General features: G+C 42.9%; 1 protein-coding gene across 1 annotated transcript in view; it reads right to left on the minus strand.

The window, feature by feature from the left end:
• The window catches only part of LOC102313124 (collagen alpha-1(XIV) chain), a 173,032-nt gene that overhangs the window by 93,399 nt on the left and 56,492 nt on the right, over window positions 1-23,141 (minus strand). The window contains exons 7-17 of the mRNA XM_042212952.1: window positions 19,838-19,996; window positions 19,597-19,716; window positions 16,987-17,151; window positions 16,113-16,274; window positions 15,605-15,774; window positions 14,191-14,317; window positions 11,319-11,464; window positions 7,161-7,290; window positions 633-772; window positions 279-405; window positions 49-188 (exon numbers count right to left, since the gene is read on the minus strand). Coding sequence (XP_042068886.1) covers window positions 49-188; window positions 279-405; window positions 633-772; window positions 7,161-7,290; window positions 11,319-11,464; window positions 14,191-14,317; window positions 15,605-15,774; window positions 16,113-16,274; window positions 16,987-17,151; window positions 19,597-19,716; window positions 19,838-19,996 — 1,586 coding nt within the window. The remainder of the gene's footprint in view (window positions 1-48; window positions 189-278; window positions 406-632; window positions 773-7,160; window positions 7,291-11,318; window positions 11,465-14,190; window positions 14,318-15,604; window positions 15,775-16,112; window positions 16,275-16,986; window positions 17,152-19,596; window positions 19,717-19,837; window positions 19,997-23,141) is intronic.

The raw sequence follows: 23,141 nt of genomic DNA on the forward strand, positions 1-23,141 counted from the left end.
TTCTAAGCTTAAAATACACATATAAGCGTATAAGAAACACGTGAACACCTCACTGCTCTCTTCTCCGTCGGTGGGTGTCCAGATGAGTCGATAAAGCACCACATCAGACGCCGGGTGAGCCCAGGACACCCTGAAGCTGTTCGTGGAGATGTCACTGCTCCTCAGGTCCACTGGGTCCGGGACAGTTTCTAAACAAACACCAACAATTCTGGTTGAAACCATTTCAGAAACACTTTTGAATGTAACAATCTCTATTTACAATGATGTTAGTTTCTTACTTGTGGTGAAGCTGTCTGTCACAACCTCAGCTTGTCCTTCATCATAGACGGCAAACACACCAACAGTGTACTCCGTCAGTGATGTCAGGTTTTTCAGCAGCCAGGCTGTCACACGGCCAACATCCACCTGAAGACACAGGACCAAAACACAATGACATTTGTTCCTAAGCGACTCGGTTTGTTTGTCATGTTGAAATTAGCAGCACGGACAGTGCACAGATGCTGGACCAATGATCAGGCTCTGCTGGAATTGCTAAACTTCATCGAGGAACGACAGTTTCCGAACACGTAACTACTTCCTCTCTGACAAGTTTGGGCTAGCCTGATGACCTGTGTCCTCCAGAGTTCCCTCACCTCATTGGTCTGGACTCCATTGGTTTTGACGTACATGATGCGGTACCCTTTAACCTTCCTGGAGGCAGAGTCCCATGTGATTCGGGCAGAGCTGTGATCCACCTCAGAGAAACGAAGGTTCCTCGCTGGGATCAGCGGTACTGAGGGACAGAAAGCAAACCATAAACACAACATCTGGAAAGAAACGGCTGTGAACCGACTATAAATTCCTCTCCCTATGGAGGAGCCAAAATATATATTAATCAGTATGACTACTGGACAGATAATGCAATACTATTATTTGTATACCAATGAATTAACCTGTTTATTTACCTTCACTAATTTTGTTTATTTTTTAACTTAGCGTTCCTGCATTGACTTGGGGAGACTGGCAGCTTTGTTCCTCCATACTACTTTATTAAATGTGCCTTTCAGAAAATGTTCCAAAACTTTAAATCATATAAACTGCCCAGTTGCTCATATTAGCACAGTTATAATCCAACACTAAGAAAGCGTGTGTGGCCTCGGAAATGGAATATTTTTCAAACTGAACGTATACATCGCAAAAAGACGAAGAAATAACAAAAGAACGAAACAGCTTTATGTTCTTTATCAACAGCAGATACATGGACACGCAAACACAGCCGAGCCTTCATGAGGGGCCTGAAATCATGACCCCTGATAACAGCAGGTCTGTCTAATTCACACTCGCACTCATGGGGGTTTGTACAAGGGTTATTGGACTCCACTACTTTTAATTATAAAGTGGACAGAAGCTCATTACATCACCGCACTCCCTCAGGCTCTGCCTAAACGTCCTCTCTTTCTCATTTCTTCTCGCCGTCTCGGAGGTCTAAAAAAATCCCCCCCTGCCCTCACTTTAAAAATTCAGCCGCAGAATCTGATTCTCTCTGAGCTTTGGAACTTTTACATTTAGAATCACTGATCTGTTTTCTTCAAAAGAAAAGAAAAATAATTCTGATTGTACCCACCAGTGCTTCACCTCAATTATACCGAGGGTCAGATTAAAAACAAAGCAGCAGACAGAGAGAAATCCAGAGTGGGCTGAAGGGAGTGAGATACTGCAGCGGGGTATCCCAGGGTCACAACAGCAATGAGCAAAAAGCAAATTAAAAAAGTTTAACAACAGGTAAGTCGCTAAAGTTTCCAAACGTTTCCATATAAAGTATTACAAGAACCATATAGATGACGCTACAGCTCAGGGGTGTCACTGCAGCTGGCAGCTTTGCTCAACACCTACATAACTCTAGTGTTGTTTTAATTGACAGCTCAGCCAATCAGAGCTTTCAACATTATTATAACAGCTCTGATGAAGTTTCATTAAGCAGATCACCAATACAGGAAAAGTGTGCTCCTTTAATTTAACTAGGGGTTCTAGATCAGGCAGTGAAATGTGGAACCTAGGGGTGGGCGTTAGAAACGGTATAAATTTGGCCAACAGTAGAGATTTTGACTATACAGCTCTACCGCGATAGCATGTTGATGGTGCCTGTTTTGGTTGAAATCATTGCAGCGACTGCAAACAATATCATCTGCAAATTTTGCGGGCGGCAGTAATGGCGAAGAGACGAAGCACTTTGGAAATATGGGGAAAGCCAAAACCTGCGCTTCCTCCACTTCCCTACCATTGATTCATTAATGCTGAATTCTCTTGCAGCTGCTCTATTCCCATGTTGTTGCAGTATATTAATGACTAACCTCGTATTGGATGGATTATCTCAGTTGTTCTCCTGACTGAAGTTTGGTCCGTTTACAGCATCCTGCCATGCGATTACATTTGTCCCTAACCATCAGGAACCCTCACGTTAACTTTTGTCCAGCGTTCATCCTCCAGCTTCACTGTGCTAATGTTATGCTAATGTAGCTGTTTTGCTAGCGATCACGTAGCACATCATTATATACCAGCTAGCCCAACTTCAGTAACCCTACAAACGTCACTGCTGTTTAGTTTTCTGTCTTCATTTATGTTGGAAGTGATAGCAGAGCTGTACGTTTTATTTTTTCAGAAATCTCTCAGTCAGAACATGCTATATCATGTTTAGGTGGAAACTAGCGAGCTAACTTCCTGCTAACTTCTAACTCCGTTAATTTAATAAATTCTGTTTTCATGGATGCCTGGATGTTAAACTTAATTGTTACACCTGGTAAAGCAGCAACCTGATCATTTTTTAAAGATGAAAGAATTTAGCAGTTTGACTTTGGAACCTGAAGGACTACGGAGTTTTGGACCCAGATTACTCCAAGGCTCCTACGGCAGCCTAATGCTCCGAACAATCCATCAAGCGTGCGCTTCATAGCTTACCAAAGTCATACTAAAACATTTTTTGACAGATTTCTGTGCGCCGTGTACCACATAAAATTGGTTCGAGGTCAGTGAGCACAACCAGAATTCAAACATAAGGAACACTGTCGAATTTTGAGAAAATTAAAGGATTTTAAGTGTGCCTTATATTATTTAAAATATGTTATAAGGAAGAAAAGAATATATCGTTACTGCACATGCCTCAAATTATACCGTGATATGGATTTTAGGCCATATCGCCCAGCCCTAGTGGAACCCATCTTATTTAAAGCTCTGACATCAAGGTTCTGCTGTTTTGCTTACTTTTGAGTATGTAGTATCATCGTACCAAGGTCAAAGCCATGTGGCTCTGGACCAGGGGTGGGGAACTCCAGGCCAGTGTCCTGCAGGTTTTAGATATCACCCTGGATTAACACACCTGAATCAAATGATTAGTTTATACCCAGGCCTCTGGAGAACTTCAAGACATGAGGAGGTCAGTTAACAATTTAAATCAGCTGTGTTGGCTCAAGGACACGTCTAAAACCTGCAGGACACTGGCCCTTGAGGCCTGGAGTTTCCCACCCCTGCTCTAGAGCTTTGATGGACATGGCCAAAAAACCTCACCTAGAAATTTTCTAGGCATCCTGACCAAATGTCCGAACCACCTTAACTGACTCCTTTCAATTTGGAGGACTAGTGGCTCTACTCCGAGCACCTGACCGAGCCACTTAGCACATTTCTAAGGGACACCCTGTTGTCTGTCTCTTGTATCCACAATTTCATTCTTTCAGTCACTACCTTGAGCTCGTGGCCACAGGTGAGGGTAGGGACATAGCTTGACTGGCAAAGCAACAGCTTGACTTTCATGCTCAGGTCCCTCTTTGCCACAGCAGACCAAGAAAGCCTCTGCATCACCATTAACATTGCTGCAATCTTTCTGTCAATCTCTCGCCTCACTCATGAACAAGACCCTGAAATAGTTAAACTCCTCCATTCGGGATGGCGACTCTTCTCCGACCTGGAGTGGGAACTCCCTTTTCAGGGTGAGAACCATGGTATCAGCCTTGGAAGTGCTAATTAATTCTCATCCCAGCTACTTCTCTGTCGACTGTAAGTTGATCCAGTGCAAGGTGGAGGTCACTGCCCGATGAAGCCAGAAGAACTCCAGCTTCTGCGAAGAGCAGTAATAAGCTCCTCAGGGCACCAAAGCAGAAAACATTCAGTCTATGCCTACATCTTCTGTCCATAAAGCTAACACAGTCTCACTTACTTCCAGCAACACACCGTCTGAGGCAAAGAGACATATTCAAGAACCCCAGTGTTTTACAACGGCATCTGCAAATAACTGTTGGCATCAGAATGTGAGCATTTACAATATGAATGTGCCTGCACATAAGTGCATTGGAATCAAGCCAGCAACAACAAAAAAGGTCCTGCTGTCCAAAAAGAAAGTTGACATTTTTCAGAGAACACAGTTAAACACCAGGCCTTTTGAAATAATGTGTTGTGGAGAAAATAAAGACCACAGATGGAATAGGCAAAAGAAAATCAATCAATACAGTAAAATCCCATAACAGTGATACAACGGCCGTGGTTTGGGGTTGCCTCATTGCTTCAATGATGGGGCAGCTTGAAGGGCACAGTGTGATTAGTAATTGAATTCTGCATCACACCACATCATGTCCAAGAATGCTTGAAGACAAAGTGAAGCCATGTCTCTGAGAGCTAAAGGCGACCAATGAGAAAATATCCCCAAAAACCCCTCAAACAAACAAAAAAAGGAAAATGGACGGATACAGACTGGCCAAGTCAAACTGGAGATTTGCATGTCATTAAAAAGTTGTGTGGGAAGCACAAGAAACCTTCAAACATCTGTCAGCTTCTGTAGTGCAGTTCTTGTTTCTGAGTGTCCCATTTCCACAGAAGAATATTCAGTTTTTTTATTGTAGCTAAATTATTGAAAAAAACCCTTTTTGTTTTAAATCCTTTCTTATATAAAAGGGATCAAGTGTTTGCAAGTCTCTCATGACATGTATAACCTCTGCAAGCGCACACACTTAGAGCTACAGTTAAATAACAAACAACCAATGAAAAAAACAATTCAAAATCAAATCTGCATTCTGTGGCCTCACGACCTGCTTCTGGTTGTAAAACCACAAAGTGGGAAGATGTGCAAAGCTCTCTGTAGTCTGATTTTGTATGAGTCTTTATCTTTAATCTCCATCATGCTCCTTCAAAGAAAAAGAAATCCAACCCATTTGCATGTGCAACGGCCTCGTTTCACTGCAATGATCATTAAAGCACATTTTGTCTTAACAATGGAAGAAACGACAGTTAAATGACGAGAGGAAATGAGGGATGAGAGGCCTCTGATGACACAGAGAGGCAGACTGAATGAATACGAACAAGCTCGTTGAGTGAAAAGCACATCACGACCGTCATTTGCATCATGTGGTGTGCAGCTAACGAGGAACCTCGTTTTTATAATGCAGAAGGAATATTTCGGGGAACGGGGCCGATACAAAGACGATGACCAAAACTTAATGTGTCCCATCTTCATTCAAGGGCATTAAGTCCTGCCTGCATGGAACAATAAAAGTTATTTTATTATGAAAATGTATTTGACAGAGTGTCCTCTTCTGACCCGCATCCAAAGCCTTACACACACCGTAAAGACATAAACATGCCCTGACTTAAAGCCGCAGGCCTCAAACCTTAAAGGAGACTTCATAAAATGTTAATTAGTGAGCACGGTGGGGATTTAGGGTGGGCGGAGCGCCGAGTTACTCTCATCAAAACTCTACAGAATGACAGCGAGGTGCAGAAAATAGCTGGAATAAGGGAATCAAAGTCGGCGCCATGTAGAGAGTTTTGGCATTGCTGGCTGCTAGTTTGTCAGGAGCAGGATACGTGTTGGGACAGGACTTCAGCACGCTGCAGCCGTCTGGGAAGAAACTATGAGCAAACACTCAGCAAATGAAAAGCAAATATGTCTGCGGCAGCTGATCCCTCTGATTAGAAAACACATAAAAAAGATAATGAAAGAAATTAGCTGATAAAGGGTTTGGAGGTTTGTACATGGAGGATGTAGGTTTAAGTGCTTGGAGATGTGGTTTCCTCCTGATCAGACAGCTGACAGTTAACGTCCTGAGGAAAATGAAAAATGTGCCGGCTGCTTTCAGAGATGAGAATAGCAGTGACTCGAGTTCAAAGGGTCACACAATCTGTCGGGGATCTAATGAAATTGAATTTCACCAACAGTTAGTAAAGCATATGTGCGACCTTATATTTCCATTTCTGCGAGGACCAGTTTGCCTTTCTTTCAGATCTCAACTCCCAAGACATTAAAAGAAGATGAGGACACTTTGTGAAAACTGTGTGCCTGCGCCTCATTTTTAAACTGTATCCGGCTGTAGTGTGTGAAGGATTACAAAGCCCTCGTGGAATATTTGTGAAGGCTTGTGTCTTTAAAAAATATTTGCATGCTTAAATATTGACTGAAATTGTTTATGCAGGCACAACTGTTTACACTTGAAGCTCCTGAACTGTGATGCTGATATTTGTGTGACCTGGATGACGTCAACATTGTCGTTACATAACTCTGGTGATCAGATCAACACTTTATTTTTCAGCCAGAGTTTGAGGTGGATCCATGTCGTTCAGTCAAGAATCAGCCAAAGTTTAATGGCTGCCAACAGGACAAGTCCAAGCAGTGAAGTCTGCATGTCACCACAGACTGTATATAAAGCATAAATGTAGCCACTCTGTCATGACTGATCGGCTTGGACGCCTGTTTTGAAGGTTCAGCCAAAGCTTGACAATGTTCTGGAGACCTAACAGTGTTATTAGCAAATCCTAGAAAACTTGTTTAATTATTATTATGCATGTTAATCATCTAAATAACATTAACAGAAAATACAACAACTTTATTACACCAATCGGCCACATAATAATCCATGTTCAGATATCAGATAATTCCATTAAAAAGCTACTAATGGCACCAAAAACACAAATAGTGGCCATGAGGACCAGCGCCTGTTAGCTAAGGTGGCACCGAGCAGAGAGCCGCGCTGGGCCTGTGGCTCGAGTGATGCTCAAGTTTAAGCCTTAAACAGAGACTTGAGACTTGAGACATGAGAATCTTTGGCGAACTGAAGATTTTGGCTTCATTCTTCATGTATTGGCTGCTAACAACAGATCAAAGAAATATTTGATGGTGGGAGTGTTTTGCATGTTAGACTTACATGTGGTCTGCTGGCTGGTCATGGGGTCACTGGCTTCCTCTCCGTACATGGCGTAAACTGTCACTGTGTACTCAGTAGCTGGAGTCAATCCTTCCAGCTCCACCTCAGTCACCGAGTCATCCACCTTCACCTGCGCACACACAGCAGGTATGTGCATTTAGCGAAGACGCAGAGACTTTCTAGTAGATCCTTTAAATCTCTGTCTTGTCAGTGGATTTCATGCAGTCGTTTATCCGCCCTGTTACTCATCTCTCTGCACGTCTACTCTTCTATCATCAGCAGTCTCGTCCAGGCAAGCAGAGAATTAAAGTGTGATTGCATGAGATGAGTTGTGAATATGGAGATCTTCCTTTTACATTAAGCAGGAGGGGCCAATCAGGCTCTTGTAGTATGTCCCACATCTACTGAGCTGAAACTCAGAACAAAGGAAGATGATGAAACTCTGTTTGCAGGACCGCAGTGGTCGATTTTAAAATGTGAGAAAAACATCGGCTGTTTTCTGCTTTGCAGCTGGAGCTTGTCTGCGTAGCTGAAACAGACCTTTCTGTCCCCACAGAGCCCGATTTGTTTCATCTCAATCGCCAACATAGAACTCAACCAGTCTGCAGCTGCTTGCACAGCGCGCACACAAATATTCAACTTTACCATCGCTTATTCTGCCAAACATACACTGGATGCAGACATAATACAACAAATGGCTTTTGTTGTTTCCTTAGAGAACAACGTACAACAGGAACAATCAGCCAGAAGGTTCAACGTGACCAATAACTACTGTTAATACTTTCACAGGTTTTTTTACTTCTTACCTCATTTTAGAATATTTCCACCTTATCTTTTGGCCTAAGATGTAACAGCTAAATAACTAAAGGCTTTATCTCTTTTTATCCTGAGACAATTTTCTGAATAGACTCTAACCGCCGAGCTTTGGGACGCCCCTGCCTTTCTCACACTGAAGTAGGAATTTCAATCAGAATCAGAGCTGCTGCAATCAGATAGGATGGCTTAAAGAGGACCAACTCTGCTTGTTTCTCACTTCATATTTTTATTCTTGGATTCTATCAAAGCGACTCTGCATCCTTAAAAAATCCTTATTCCTTTACAAAGACTTGGTGCAGCGATTTTAGATCCTCTTCTTTGAAGACCAACTAATGTAGAGTGAAGCCAGAGCTGCTGCATGTCCACGTCTTACCACTTCAAATTCTGTCTCGGTTTGATATGAGCGTCTACCATCATTACAGGAGAGGTATTAAAGCATGTTTTGTGTTTTTAGTAGAATGTGACCTATTTAATCTGCTGACTTTTTTCATTTTGTCTGTTTTCTGTGATAAACACCGTAAAAGACTTCAGGTCATACATTTTCTAAGTAGCTTGGCACACAGGAGCAATTTCTTAACCCTGTTTCTTGTCTGTGCAGAGGAAGGAAATACAGTTTCCTTTTCTGAAGCACACATGACCTACATAACCATCAACAATCAAAATGGATCTACGTGGAATTTTACTTAAATAAAGGTCACTGCCCCTTTGCTCCTGTTGAAACAACATTATTCTCTATCACCGCCTTTAAACATCATCTCGTCCCTTTGCTTTCATCTACCCAGCAGAGTCCAACCCTTCTTAGAACCACAGTTATATTTGTGGAGTTTCCTCCGTTCCTGACTCAAAGCAGGTGGAGTCTGCATCGGTGTAGACTCTGAGTTGGCTTCATCACTCACCTCCAGTTAAAGCTAGTGGGTTTGGAGCGGTGCTTGATGTGGGTGTAGGGTTGGACCCGGGCCGATGTACATGAGCTGAAGCATTTCTTGCTCGACAAGAAGGCCCTTTTGTTACGTGCACCACATTCGTGTTACTGCTGTGTTTGTTTGGCGTGGACACATTTAGCAGCTTCGGGGACCGTTGGAGTCACATCCTGCTGTAAAATCTACCTCTTGTTCACATTTGTGCTCGTCCTTTCTCTCCCTCGGGTTCAGTCTGTGCAGACCTACACTGGGTCCCTGTTTGAATGAAAGCACTTTTCCAGTCAAACTGGGATGGATTTGAGGCTGGCTTTGGCCCAGACAAGTCCCCACACGGCCCATAAGTGGAAGCCACACGAGGACGAGCCAGCCAAGCCTGGGCTCTGACGGAGTGCCTCAGAGCCAGGCTTATCCTCACCGCTGGAAAACATCCATCCTGATTCCAAATTCCTTCCTAAATTGTTTTTATTGCTTTCTGCCTGGAGGCGAATGTGACGGTAGGCATAATGAGGTCTAATGGGAGAAGGAGGGATAAGGACGGCTGCCTGTGCCCTTCATACCTCTCCTCCTCTCCTTTGAATGTCTCGTCTTCCTTAACTGCTGAATTTACCTGCAAAAGATCCCCATGTTCCAGTCTGTCCTGCTGTTTGCTTTTAATGTCTTCTTTCCAATCAGTGCTGGTCTTTGTATGCATGCCTGTTTCACTTTGAAGTGTTATTCAGTCTTTAAGGTGTAATTGATGCTTTGGTTGTGTTTTGTCCTCTAATTGGTCACAGTTTTTAAAGATATATTACTGTGACTCAGAGGGTGGCTGCACTTTTTTGACTCCTGCATGGTGGGGACACTGAAAGGTGGCTCAGGATCAGCCGTGCTGTTTATTAGAGTGAATTAAAGACTCTCTCCTGCCACCGCTTTCTCTAATATTATCTGATATTTCTGGTATATGTTTTTGGCCGTTTCCTTCCATCCCCCTTCCTTTGTTTCCTTCCTGAGACTCATAGTACAAAGTAGTCAAACATACAGAATATGTAGAAAAATAACAGAAACGGCACATGAAAGCAGACGTTTACTTTGAAGCAACTCAATTATAATTACAAAGACGTCTAAGAAGGTCAACTTTATTCAGCTGAATGCAAATTAGCAGTCTGTCAGCTCCGACAGTCACCGTCTTTAATAGACTATTTCAAAGCAAATTTAGGTGGAATTCCTGCGAACGCCGAAGACAAAAATACCAAACGAGAAGCAAAACCACAGACAAAAGTCAACAGGCGCAGAAAGTCTTTGTTATGCAAATGTCCAACGATATCCTGTGATTTTTCTCCAAAGTCAACAAGTCAAATTGTGAGATCCTGAGCTGCTGATTACATTCAGTCCGAAGTTTCTTCCGCTCAAACCTGCAGGTATTTGAAGTTATAGTTCAAGTTTTTCTATTCATGTTCACTCTAACAAAAGACTGTTCATCACACCAGAAACCTGAATGCTGGCTTATTGGTTATATCAAACCATATGACATCCATGTTAACTCTAACAGTGTTGGAGTTAACAATATGAAAAGTGCACATCCAGAATTCTGCTTCTATAAAGTATACGATGTGCAGTCATACAGTACGGTTACTCTGTTTGATTAAAAATGCCTGAAGTAAAGTTGGTTGAACCTCCTCCAGGGTCGCCGCCTGCACCACAGGACCACTTCCTGTCTGGCTGGACGTCTTAGACTTCAAACTTCGACAAAGAGCAAATATCAACTCTTCCATCACTGCTGCCTCTCATGTTGAAATACTCTGCTGATGAGAGCTGGGTCTATACGTCAGTGACCAGAGAGCAGCCTTCATTGGATGATGTGTCCAAGCCTGAGAGCGGCGCATCAGGTGAGCACAATGACCTGGAGCAGCGGAGTCGTTTGGTTTTTTCCATCATCAGTCTCAACATCAAGAATTCAGCTCATGTTTTTCCGATAAACAATGCTGAGTTGTAAGATGTCAAATATTCACACTGGCACATATTAAAAACCACATTTTACAGCCACACTAACACAGTCTTTGCTTACCACTCAGATTGATTACAGCCTGATTAAAGTCTCTTTGTCAACATTTTGGCGTCTCGTTTTTTGAAATATGGACTAATTGATGAGGGCAACTGGACTTCATCAATTAATAAACACAAGGCAGCACAGGAGTTCAGTTACTTTCACAAAGTTTTGAACACTATATTTGAATGGCTTTTAAAATAACATAAAGTAGGAGATATTTTACTTGGATCAGAGTTTAAAGTAGGCCTGTGAGGGACGTTGTGTGATGTAGAGAAATCTGAGGAAACATTGTTTTGGAAAAGGAGCTGGCGCCCAGCAGGGAGCACCCTGCTCTGCATCATACAGCTCATTCTTTGCCTCACATTTACTCTCATTGCACACGAGCACACTCCTCACCTCCTTCTCATCTGAAGCGTCCTCTCCAGTCAGCGGGGCGTACAGGATCATGTACCCAGAAGCCCCAGCGACGGCCTTCCAGCGGACCCGCATAGTGCTGTGAGTAATATCAAACAACTCCAGGTTGTTCACCGTGGGCAGGGCCACTGTCGGACACAAGCACAGGGTTTGGATGACGGCGTTTCTTCCTTTGACACATTTACTTTTAAACAATAAGTGTAGCTGATTAAATCTTACCTAAAACAGTGATCTGGCACTTTTACACTAACCTTCGACTGTTTTGGGCCAGACAAGTCCTGAAAATTCACATTTCATAGAAAACTCGCCCTTTTCTAAAGTCTAAGGAATTCGTTATCCTACGGCTCTCCGGCAGCAACAGAAGTAAATTAGGTCTTGTAAGTTCATGCATGATTAAACAGAAATCCAAATCTTCTTTGATGTATTTTAAACAGTAATGCACAATGTCAGGGTTGTTAAAAACAGCAGTTATTCAGAGGTCATTGTCCTGCACGGCAATGAGCCAAACGAGCTTTAACTAGAAAAGAGACTAATGAGATTTACAACCAGGTCCTGAAGCTTTGGGCCGACGGTCGACGTGATGTAGTTTTGCCTCTGCAAACCACCACAGTGTATTTTAAGTCAAGCAGTTGATGTGATTGAAATGGAGGTCTGGTTTCATGAAATCGAATATATTTCAAAGTCGGACAGCACGAGTAAAGTCCTCACGTATTGCTTTGATAAATGTTCCACTTTTGTACCACACTCTGCTCAAACCCCCAAATCAATTAGTACCTAGCATCATGTTTAATTTGCTGCCTTAACCAGACAGTGCAGCAGGGCAGAAGTGGCAGCTTGCAGCAAACAGCCACAGCACATTAACTTTGCTACAAGGTCAACTTGTGACTTTGCATTCATCCTCGACCAACAGGGAGGAATCCCCTGTCATTCGTCAGCGAACGCCAGGTCGAGAAGGTCAGAGAATCCAGCCAGGCTCTGGCTCGGGGTACACATGTCAGCACGAGGCCTCAGGCAATACCACCAGAATTAGAGCTCGCCACAGGCATCCTGTCAGAGGAGGATCGGGCCACGAATAAATAATGAAACACCTGTGTAGCTTTTATGGCCCAAACTCACTGTTTTCCTTTGTAGTACAACACATGTCTGCTGCTCTATCACTGCTATTACGGATGCTGCAACTCAACAGTCATAAATTGGCTTCATTGGAATTGAGTGAAAAGACCAAAGGTGTGTTGTTCATCTCGGTCCTGTCAGTTTCTTCAAAGCAAAATTAAAGCAATAAATAAATGATTAAAAGCTCTGCAGGTTAACACTGAGTCTTTCTCTTCAGTGTGAGCAAGAACACATTTCTACTGCACAGAAGCAGAAATGGTTTGATGCAGAGAATTAACAGCACAATGAAAGATCCCAGGGGAAGACTGTCTTGGAGGTTTAAGACTGAGAGCGATAGTGAATAATAGAAGAGGTGCATGCTGGGAAAAATGAAGAGTTCAGATCCCTCATTTGGGACTTAATTCTTAAATGAGGCTCAAATGGACATTGTTCATTTGCCTCTGCAACATGTAGGTAAATCTTCATCGTGTGGTTTTCACAGTTCTTCAAACGGCCGCTTGAGACTCAATCCAAAAGTGAATCAATCGCTACCAAGCCAAGTTACAACAGAAATATGAAAAATTCATTCATTAATTAAAAATGTATTAATGAATTCATCTCGTCCCTGACCTGTGTTTGTGCTGGCGATGCCTTTTGGAGCTCTTTGAACAATTTGAAGTAGTCACGGTCACCAAACGTTCACCTGAATGTGAAACACCCTCAACCACTGGCGATGGCTCAGGCCTCTTAGTGGGAGGGAACCCGTCTGACTCAAAGGAACTGCAGTCGCTCTCAGACACATTCACCGGTTTTTGCAGGTAATCACATCTCGATCATAGATGCAAATAAACTGCTGACACATTACAGTCAGTCTCAGTCTGTAACGATGAGCTATGAGCGCAACTTCGCCACAAGATGTCACGTTGCAACTCAAGACTCGACTCAGCTGATTGCCAACTGGCTGCATTCTGCTTACACATCTTCATAAAAGCACGGCTGCCCAGTCCCTGCATCACTAAACTGTGTAACTGTTTGTAGACGAAATTCTGAATCCATCCATTCTCTTCGCTTATCCTTTCAGGGTCGCGGGGGGCGCTGGAGCCTATCCCAGCTGTCATAGGGTGAGAGGCGGGTACACCCTGGACAGGTCGCCAGTCTGTCGCAGGGCCAACACACAGGGACAGACAACCATTCACACTCACATTCACACCTAGTGGCAATTTGGATTATCCAATTAACCTATCCCCACAAGCTGCATGTCTTGGACGGTGGGAGGAAGCCACGCAAACACGGGGAGAACATGCAAACAGAAAGACCCGGCCTGATGGTGGAACTGAACTCAGGACCTTCGTGCTGTGGGGCAACAGTGCTAACCACAGATTGTTTCAAATCTGTGAGGTTCTGACAAAACTTTGTATAAAGAGTTAGTGTGGCTTTCTGTGTATGTAGGTAGTAACAGGTTTGTAATTTCACAAACATACTGCATTCATTTCCACTCTGAACTAATGCATGAAAAAACTGACTATGACTGGTCGCAGACCTGGTCCCCAACTCAAAGGCAACAGGACTGCAAGGTGACTGCACCAGGTTTGCTAGCATTAGCAGAGAAGTCACTGTTAGCTTCAACATGTCTCAATGAAGACGCCAATATTGTTGCAATTGAGGCTTCAAAATGGGCCTTACAGACCATCAGATGCTGCATGGTGCTTACTACCATGTTTCCTGCTTCCATCTGTTTGAATGCGTAAACATATAAACTTACATGTAGTAGCACTTCCTCTCAGGGCTTCACTTGCGGCGCTGCGATAGACGGCAAAAACAGCCACCTGGTACTCTGTCAGAGAGTTCAGATAGCTCAGCTCCACGCTGTTCTGTGTCCCCTGGACCACCTAAAAACAGATCCCAGTGGGTCACAGCCTGGATATCACAGCAGTGTTATCAAGTGCAGTAAGTGTACAATGCTGGAATGAGATAAGCCAGTCAGTCAGACACACTAAACAAGTACGTTTGCTTGTGATGCTCATTCATTTCTGCTGTGCTCTCAGGGACATAACTGTCTGATACAGCTGGGATTAAAATAATCTTAATTTGCTCTAAATTAGAGCTCTTCATGTCTTTGTAATAGACAGCAGAACTTTGTTTGTCAAAAAGCATTAAAATACAGAAAAAAATCTTCTGTTTATTAAGCGAGTGCATATCACAAGGTTGAAAAAAGCACCACATGTTGCTGCAGGCATTCAGCTCTCTCCAAAGAGATTTAAATTGAGTGTAACTAGATCAGATTAGCTTTGATGAAACCTCAGTTTTCCTTGTGGGGAAACTGGGCCGTTCCAGCTGCAAGTTGTAATAAACATCAAAGAGAAATGGGATAAAAATAAGAAGGAACTGCAGGAGCATAAATATAAACTTGGAAAATTACAGCACTGCATGTCTGCGTGGTGATATAGGTATGGAAACAAAGTTTGAATGTATTATCCGGACATTTCCGCACATGGGAAAACACCTACGTCACAGAATAAGTCAGTGGAAGTCTGTAGTTAAGGACACCGATTAAAAAGACACATCAGTGCTCCAGTTTTTCACATCTTCCACAGCTAATGGCAAATAATGAAAATAACAGAATATAGTTTACCACAGCATACGAGAGTGCTCGCTTTTATTATTCCCTTACTGCAAATCCTGCATAATTGTTGGCATTTATCGTGCAGATCACTCTGAGAAATTACTTAACTTCTGGAAGTGACCCTTAAAAGGATTAGCCGAGCAGCTTTAATTAAAATGCTGCCACTACATCACAGACAGTTTGTATTTTATTTGCTCTGTGGAGGCGAATCAGGACCAAAGTTCCACTAATTAAGGGGACAAAAGAAAAGCGCTCCCTTCAGTCAGTTATAAGAAGCCAGAAAGCCAGATGAGCCGCCTAACAATCACACAGTAGTTTAGACTTTATTGCACAATTACAATAAAAGCAGGGCCGTTCGCTGTGGTGGAAAAACTATGATGGAAGCTGAAAATTAAAAGTGAAAAATAAAGAGCACTATTTGTAGTTTCTTGAAAATTGCATGATTTGCATTAATCGCCAAGAAAAAGTGTGTTTCTTTCAGGCATGAAAAACTCCAAAAATAAATGAAAATGATTAAAATACTAACGGACCAACAATAAAACAAGTAACATACCTTTTCTTCTGGCTGCCCCCCACTGGCAGGGTAGTACACCACTCGGTATTTCTCCACCTGACCCGATGCGTGTGTCCATGTCACCCGGAAACTACGAGCAGTTATCTCCGAGGTCACGAGGTCACGAGGTGCAGCCACGACGGCTGGCGGCGGGGCAGGCTCCGCCCCCCCTGCAGATAATAAAGAAAGCAGAGATTTTTCTTCTATTACGTGTGAAACTCGGGTCAGACCAGCCTGCGAGAGCTGAAATGATCCTGTTGTGTGTGCAAAGTGACTCTGAAAGTAATAAACTGCAACATCTCTGCTGCTATCTGAAGCCACATCTGTGTTTATGCGGCACAACGTTCTGGGCATTTCATTACAAAGATAACAAGGCTGCAATATATTTGGTGGGGAAGTGGTCTTGTTATTTTTATAACCAACAGCATCAACAAAGCAACAGCGATGCAAACAGCAGCATCTTCGCGGTATCATCTCTGACTCTGCTGATTCCTGCTGCTCTTCAGACCTTTGATCTTCTTGTCGAGCTGCTCCACGCGGTCGCAAACGGTCTTGGTGAGACCTTCCACGATGTCGCTCATCACGCTGAAGTCTGCCACGTTGTAAACGTGAGTTTCCTCTGGAGGTGAGGCAATCGCCTTCAGCTCATTCTCATCAGCATTTTTCACACCTGGAGAGAGAGGAGAGAGAAAACCGAGTGATCCGACTGTCAGCAACGGTGACATGAAAGGTGTTGGAAATAAGTTTTCCATGACGCAACCAGAACATGAATATATACACAGGACTTCATCTACAACAGCAAAACTATTCGCCAGGCTGTGACATGCGCTGTCTGCAACAGGGTTTCTTATTCCATCTCTAAACTTTCCCCCTGCTGAAACTACAAGCTAAAGCTGAAGGCTGACAAGAGCAACAGACTGAGTCCAAAGGTAGCATAGCATCAGGGGTAGTCCGAAATGAAATGCATTAAAAATATTTATAAGACAAGAAGCATCAGCATGAATCTAAGATGCTGCCTGCTGTTCTTGCCTCATGAATATCTGCAAATATCATTAAAGGTCTTTTATTCAATTTTTGTCAGTTAATTAATAACCTGCTATTTCAGCACAAACACAGAACGGCGGAAATGTTGAAATTAAGCTGTGACTGTGCTGAAGAAGAAAACAGAGTTCAGCCTAGAAAACTCCAAAGGAAAAACTGTGAATCTTTAAAGACATCAGCTGGTTTATATGAAGGAGAGCTCAGTGAACCAAAGGAGCTGCACCATTTCAACACATACAGACAGATGTATCATTGTGCTCTGTGTTTGCTATCAACCAGCTGCACGTGTAGCAGAGCAACAGCCGAGTCCATGGTGTGTGGAGCATTTAGTGCTGTCATACCAATGGCAAACAGTTCTATCCCAGCATCCTTCAGGCTCTGCGCTGGGGGTATGACATCATCCTGGGACTTCCCATCCGTGATGAGGATTCCTATCTTGGGAACACCGGGTCTGGAGCCTGACTCGGGTTTGAAGCTGTTCTCCAGGACGAAGGTCAGAGCCAGACCTGGTCGGATTCAAACAAAGATAAAGTGAAAACATGAAGATGCTGAAATAAAAATAAGAAGAGGAGCCATTTGATCTGGAATCATCGCAGCCTCGGCCGTCTGCGATTGGTTTAAATACTCGAAAGTCTGGACTTAGATATTGAGTGCTGTGGAAATTTTGCTTCATTTATCAAATATCTTTTGAAAACCAGATATTTTTTTCACACATTGAAATCTGAAGCAATATTCAAACATAAATATCTCAAAAACCGTTAAACCAGGATCTGTAATTTGGGAACAAAAGTACTGGCTAGTTGAAATATAAAAAAAAGACCCAAAGTCCCAAATTTGGGCACAAACCAGTAAAAAAAACAACAAAAACCTTGTAAATGTCACTTAGTGATATATAGCTGAATTTCACAGATTCGTGTAGAAAACGTGAACATTTTAGTCACAACAATGAAGAAAATGTTGTTTTCATTCAGCTTTCCTGCTGCGTGGAGCAAAGCTGACGAGTCAAAAACATTAAATGTAGGAAAACCATAAAAACATGGTTTACTTTTACTACAACATACTTCTGCATACATATTAAATCTATCATGAGTTGGATAAAGTGCGGGAGATTCGAGCCGTTTATCGTCTGCACTTTTAAAGCAACAGTTACGTCCTGGCTGACAGTTTGAGTGTACTTAAAGTTTCCCACTGAGGTGTAGCGAGGACAGATAAATGCCTCTGAGCCGAGACGTAGCCTCAAGAGTTGCAATCAAAGACTTGAAAATGATTGTTATAGAGCGCCTTATTAGCTCAACAAGGTTTTTGTCTAATGAGCTTGATAACATAATGAGCAGCTGAGTTCAGCTGTGTCCATTAACGACATTACAGACGTCTTCTTCAACTTCTAACAGACTGTTAAAGTCCTGCTGCTCCCTCGAGCGATAGATCAGTTTCATTAGCAACACAAGAAGTTCAATTACATTTTATTTAAAGAGGGTCAAATTGCAACAGCCTGTCTCAAGGTGATCCATACTTCACGGTAAAGACCCTGCAATGATTCCCTATCAACAAAAACAAAACCACGAGGAGGGTCGGGGAGGGTGGACGTCTGTGATAAATCCCTGGGGAGAAACGTGTTTTCTTTTTCGACCCTGTTTGTACTCTCCAATCAGAATAACAGATAAAGTGAAGGCTTCACAGTGAGCTATCAGGACGCCTTCAGACTATATTACAATTTCAGTCTACAAGTGTCAGATCAGTGGGGGAGATTTTTAGGCCCAAACTGAGACTGAATGTTCCTATTTGTGAATATTCTGTCAGATAAAACAAAGCTGTCATAATTCTTTGGTTTTTTTAATTTAAGAGCAAAACAATAGTATTTACAACGTGACCGGAGGGCAGCCACACATGAAACCTTCCAGAGATTTCTAGGGTCAAACTCATAATTTAGAAATGTAACTGCACATCATCTGGATGGTGATGGAAATGCATCAGTCTTTGCTCACAACTCCATAACTAAAGTTTGTGCACGAGGAAGACGCCCACTCAAGTCCAGTCAGTTTGCATTTAATGATATTGACTGTTTTGTGATGTTCACTAAGCCCGAGCAGGTCATCTCCATCCAATCCTGGCTCCTCCTGTCCGTGTGGCGCAGTAACACATGGGCGAGATGCTGAACCCTGAGTCAGCCTGTGCGGACGTACACGTGCTTAGGTATCGTATGTTTTAATATGCCTGATGTTCATGACTCTTGGCCTTTCATTGATATAACCAATAAAATCTGCTCTGGGACTGAAAGTTTACCTCAGGCAGCTTTTGGACAGCTACTAGAAACTCAGCTTAATGCTGATTATTCTTTCGTCTTGAATCTTGTGGACAGCCGGGACCCTCTGCTTCATTAGTGATGCTTTCCACGTGGATTCATTTTTGTATAATTCAGTTTTTAGATTCTTTAATTTACTGTTTCCCCCTCTTCCCAGAACAACACGAAACAAATGAAAGTGCCTGTTGGTAGAGGTGATGGTTGTTTAGTCCAAGAACATCCTGATGAATTCTTGGATGAAGTCATACTTCTATGAAATGTTTCTGCTGGTTTAAGTAACAAACACAAAAAGACTCATTTTATAACTATTATTCAAATAACAGCATGTGCTGCATTCCTGCTTTACCAATCTTGTCCTGAATATCGGTGAATGTCTTTATTTATTTCCTTCTACTGTCCGTTAAAAGTGATGCTGAGACTTTAGAAAGCTAGCCGACCTTCTGATTCACACTCAGCTCTTATCAGCCGAAGGCGGCAAGGTCACCAACACTTGAAGACTAATCCAAAATGAGCTCCCCTCAGTTTAATAAGCTCGGGCAAAAGGACGGGCTTTGGTCCAAGTGCACCTCTGAGCATTATCTGTTCACTCTGATGGGGAGAGCAGACCATAATAACCAGTGGGAGGCTGGGGTTTCGCTTGGCTTCGCACCTGTCAGTGTGTTTCCTCCTTTATATGGCAGATTCTTCACAGCATCGATTACAGACTCTTTAGTGGTGTGAGCGTTCAGATGCCACTCGATCCTGGGGTCTCCACTGTACTGAGCCAGACCTGCGTGCAAAAGTAAGAGTGGAATTTAAACTACACTTAGGTAGTAATATTTAACAGTAACTTAATAACAGATTCCAGTCTGGCTCAGACTTCATCCTCCAAAAACCAGAAATCTTCTCACCAATCCTAGTCTTGTCAATCTCCACTGAAAACGCCTTGACCAGGTTCTCCAGGAAGGTCCTGACCAGCCTGAAGTTGATCCGCCCGATACTCCAGGAACCGTCTACCAGGATCACGATGTCGGCTATGGCTGGAGTCTTACACATAAATCCCGCTTCAGCTTAAAATCACAAGAAGAAAACAGGAATTTAGAAAAGATTTTGAAAACAGGAAAACTCTGGACTTTGAAAAGCTAAATCAGCAGAGGAAGGTTTCCCGCCATGATGGCGGACCACAAAAACATTTATCCTTCTGCCTAACATGTGACTGAGACTATAAACAGGATCCCAAACTTCCACGGCAGCCTACAGCACATACGTGATAAATCTGCACTGGTAAAAGTAGGACAGTTTGATGTGCAGCTTCTGTCCCAAAGTATTACAAAGTGTTTCATTAATTCTAATTCAGTCCAACACAGTATAATTAAACCCTAGAGGAGCGAGGCGCTTCGTTTTAGCAGATGAAAAATAACAGCCCCCTCTGTTGTTTGTCTCAACAGTTTACTGGGTGATAAAACAGACCTGACTCTAATGAGGAAACAGCAGTTCATTTACAAAAGCCAGTGCAGCACACAGTGAGCCAAAGGCCAAGCAAATTAGGAAACAGACATATTTCTGTCCACCAATTATCTTTCACACGGAGCTGAGGAAAGCCGAGTTTGGGTCTCGATGGGAAATACTGCAATCGTTAAGGGTGCTGGGTTTGAATTCAAGAAGCCTCCAAACTGCTTCAAACCGGAGTTGAATATGGCACCTAAAACTCCCAGCAGATCCACTGGAAGAGGGACGCTATACTGGGGAGTTTCCCAGTGGGAACATGTGTAGCTTCATCACCTCTCTGCAGCCCCTCATCCTCTGTTTGCTTTCAGCACCCGCTCCTTTAAAGTCAACTTTCTACTGATTGGCTGTCGGTCACAAAGCATTTGAACAGCAGGTGGGTGTGGCTTCTATGCCTGAGATGATGTAATAAGGATGTCCCCTTTCACTGACAGAATCAAGATCCAAGTTTGTTTCACACTTTTTCTTTAAAACTTAGTTTTCCATCCAGTGGCTGATGTTCAAAGAAAATCAGAGTATATAACTTTTTGAAATTTAAGTGCTTCTTTTAATGATAACATTGCACTTCACAAAAATCCCATGCTAAATGTGAATGAAGACATCCCATCATGTTACAGTTCATGAGTAGTGTTACTGTGGGTTAGCAGCTGCTATAAGATTAACTGCAGCTACTATTTACATGATGCATTCATACACTTACAGCAGGTTTCTATATTTTATTGGACAGTCAACAATATATTATAAGAAGATGATAACTGTCCAGTGTAAGAAAAAATAAACACGATGCACAGAAGAAAGACTGTGAGGGACTTCAGAGACTGTTAGCTACTCTTTATTTCCATATCCCTGCACTGCAGTTTTAACAGGCGTGTGCTCATGTACAGATAGAAACTGCTCAACCTACAGCCAACCGAACTCTGTCGCCTCGAGCTCACCCTGGCCAGCACTGATCAATACCAGGTAAACGAACAGGTGACTGCACCTGCATCTTAATGCCAGCACACCCCTAAACCAACCGTCAATGCAGCGTGAACGAAGCAAGTAGATGAATCCAAATGTCTGCCCCACGGCGATGAATACCACGCCCACCAGCTAGCTTGCTATTAGCAGCCGCTAACATCTCTGCATACACGTTTAACAGCAAGATATTTCACCATCAACTGTAAGTGGAATTCTTACAAATTGGAAGAATTCAGGAAAAACAGCAGCTACAAACAAGCAGATCATTTAAAGCAACAGAGGAAGGTGTTTAAAAGTCTCCAAACACCATCTGGCATTGATATCAGCTGAATCACTGTGCACCAGGAGCTTCATGGCACGGGTCTCCTGTAGGTGTAATGTGTAGGTGCATTATAGTGCATTTCCCATGATTTGATGTTTTGAAGATAGTGCTGGAGATCTGTGTCTAAAGCATCAGTGAAAAAACTCTTAAAAAGGTTTTCAGCTGGGTTGAGATGAGGTGACTGTGACGCTCCAAGCATATGATTCACATTCGTCTCATCAGGCTGTTCACCGAGCTCGGTGTGCTCTGGATAGAGGAGGCCACTGTCATCAGGACACAAGTGCCTCTGCTCAGAGAAGCTTTCTATTAATTAGCAGTGAGCCTTTCATCAAAGTGGAGAAAGCACCATGCCCTCACATCATAAGAGGCCACCAGGTGACATCAGTGTAAGGGTCAGAGGTTCAGGTTTTCCCTTTAATTGAAACCAGGCTACAGATGGCCGTATGGTGCTGTGTTAAACTTTGATTTTGTGTTTCCATGTTTTAGCATTAGGAGAAATACGGAGTGTCATCCAAAAAGATTAAATGCAGAAGCATCCTTTGCCTCTGGGACACAGAGGCTCTCCCTTCTATGTTTAAAAGCTTAATTAAAAATACTGACATGCCCCTTGTGTCATTCTGAATGTGTACTGTGACGGGGGTCGCTCACGGTGGCTTCATCACATGTAATTACCACCATCTGTGCAGCTCTGTGGAATGGCCTCTTTATATTTGCTCAGTTTTGTGGTGCATTTATTAAATGTTTTAGACTCAAAGGTTCAAGCACCATAAATCCACCCTGCGCTACCTGCCCGGCACCAACTGGCAGAAAAAGTTACAAATGGCTCAAGGATATTCACTGATGAGTGGCTTTTAATTTCTTCCTACTAGCAACAGGATTCAAGCAGACGTAAAACCCATCAGGAACCCTGGAGGGTCATTCGGGGAGGATCTCCAAGGTTTAAAATGTGGGAACAAATGAAGCAAGCAGGGACCAGAGACAGGGTCATACTTGCCCAGCATGTTTTCCTTAAACAAATAAAGCTTATCAGTACACACTGACATACAAAAGCGCAGCCATGATGCATACCGATTATAAAAACAGAGCCTCGATGCTTCGCCCTAACAGTGGATTAAGTAGAATAACCATTTTACTCCCAGGAAGAAACACGAGCATTGATTTCAAGCATGAGCACAAATCTGACACATAGTTGGCTCAGTGCTGCTGCGTCTCTATACGTGAGATCTAACGTGTGTCGCTGATGCCCGTGGCACCCAATTACTTATCCTGCAGATGTAAAGGAGAATATTTCTTTCGGGTTATAACATGTCTCAAGAGGTGTATCGTTAAGTGTGTTTGGAGGAGGGCAAGGGCATTCTTCAGCAGTCATTTCATTCATCGCTGACAGGAACTAACTAAGGTATCACTTCTTACAAGTCTCTACAGTG

This window comes from Haplochromis burtoni, unplaced genomic scaffold (assembly GCF_018398535.1).
Source record: "Haplochromis burtoni strain Fernald_Lab_line unplaced genomic scaffold, NCSU_Asbu1 Contig_402, whole genome shotgun sequence".
NCBI classification, from domain to species: domain Eukaryota; kingdom Metazoa; phylum Chordata; class Actinopteri; order Cichliformes; family Cichlidae; genus Haplochromis; species Haplochromis burtoni.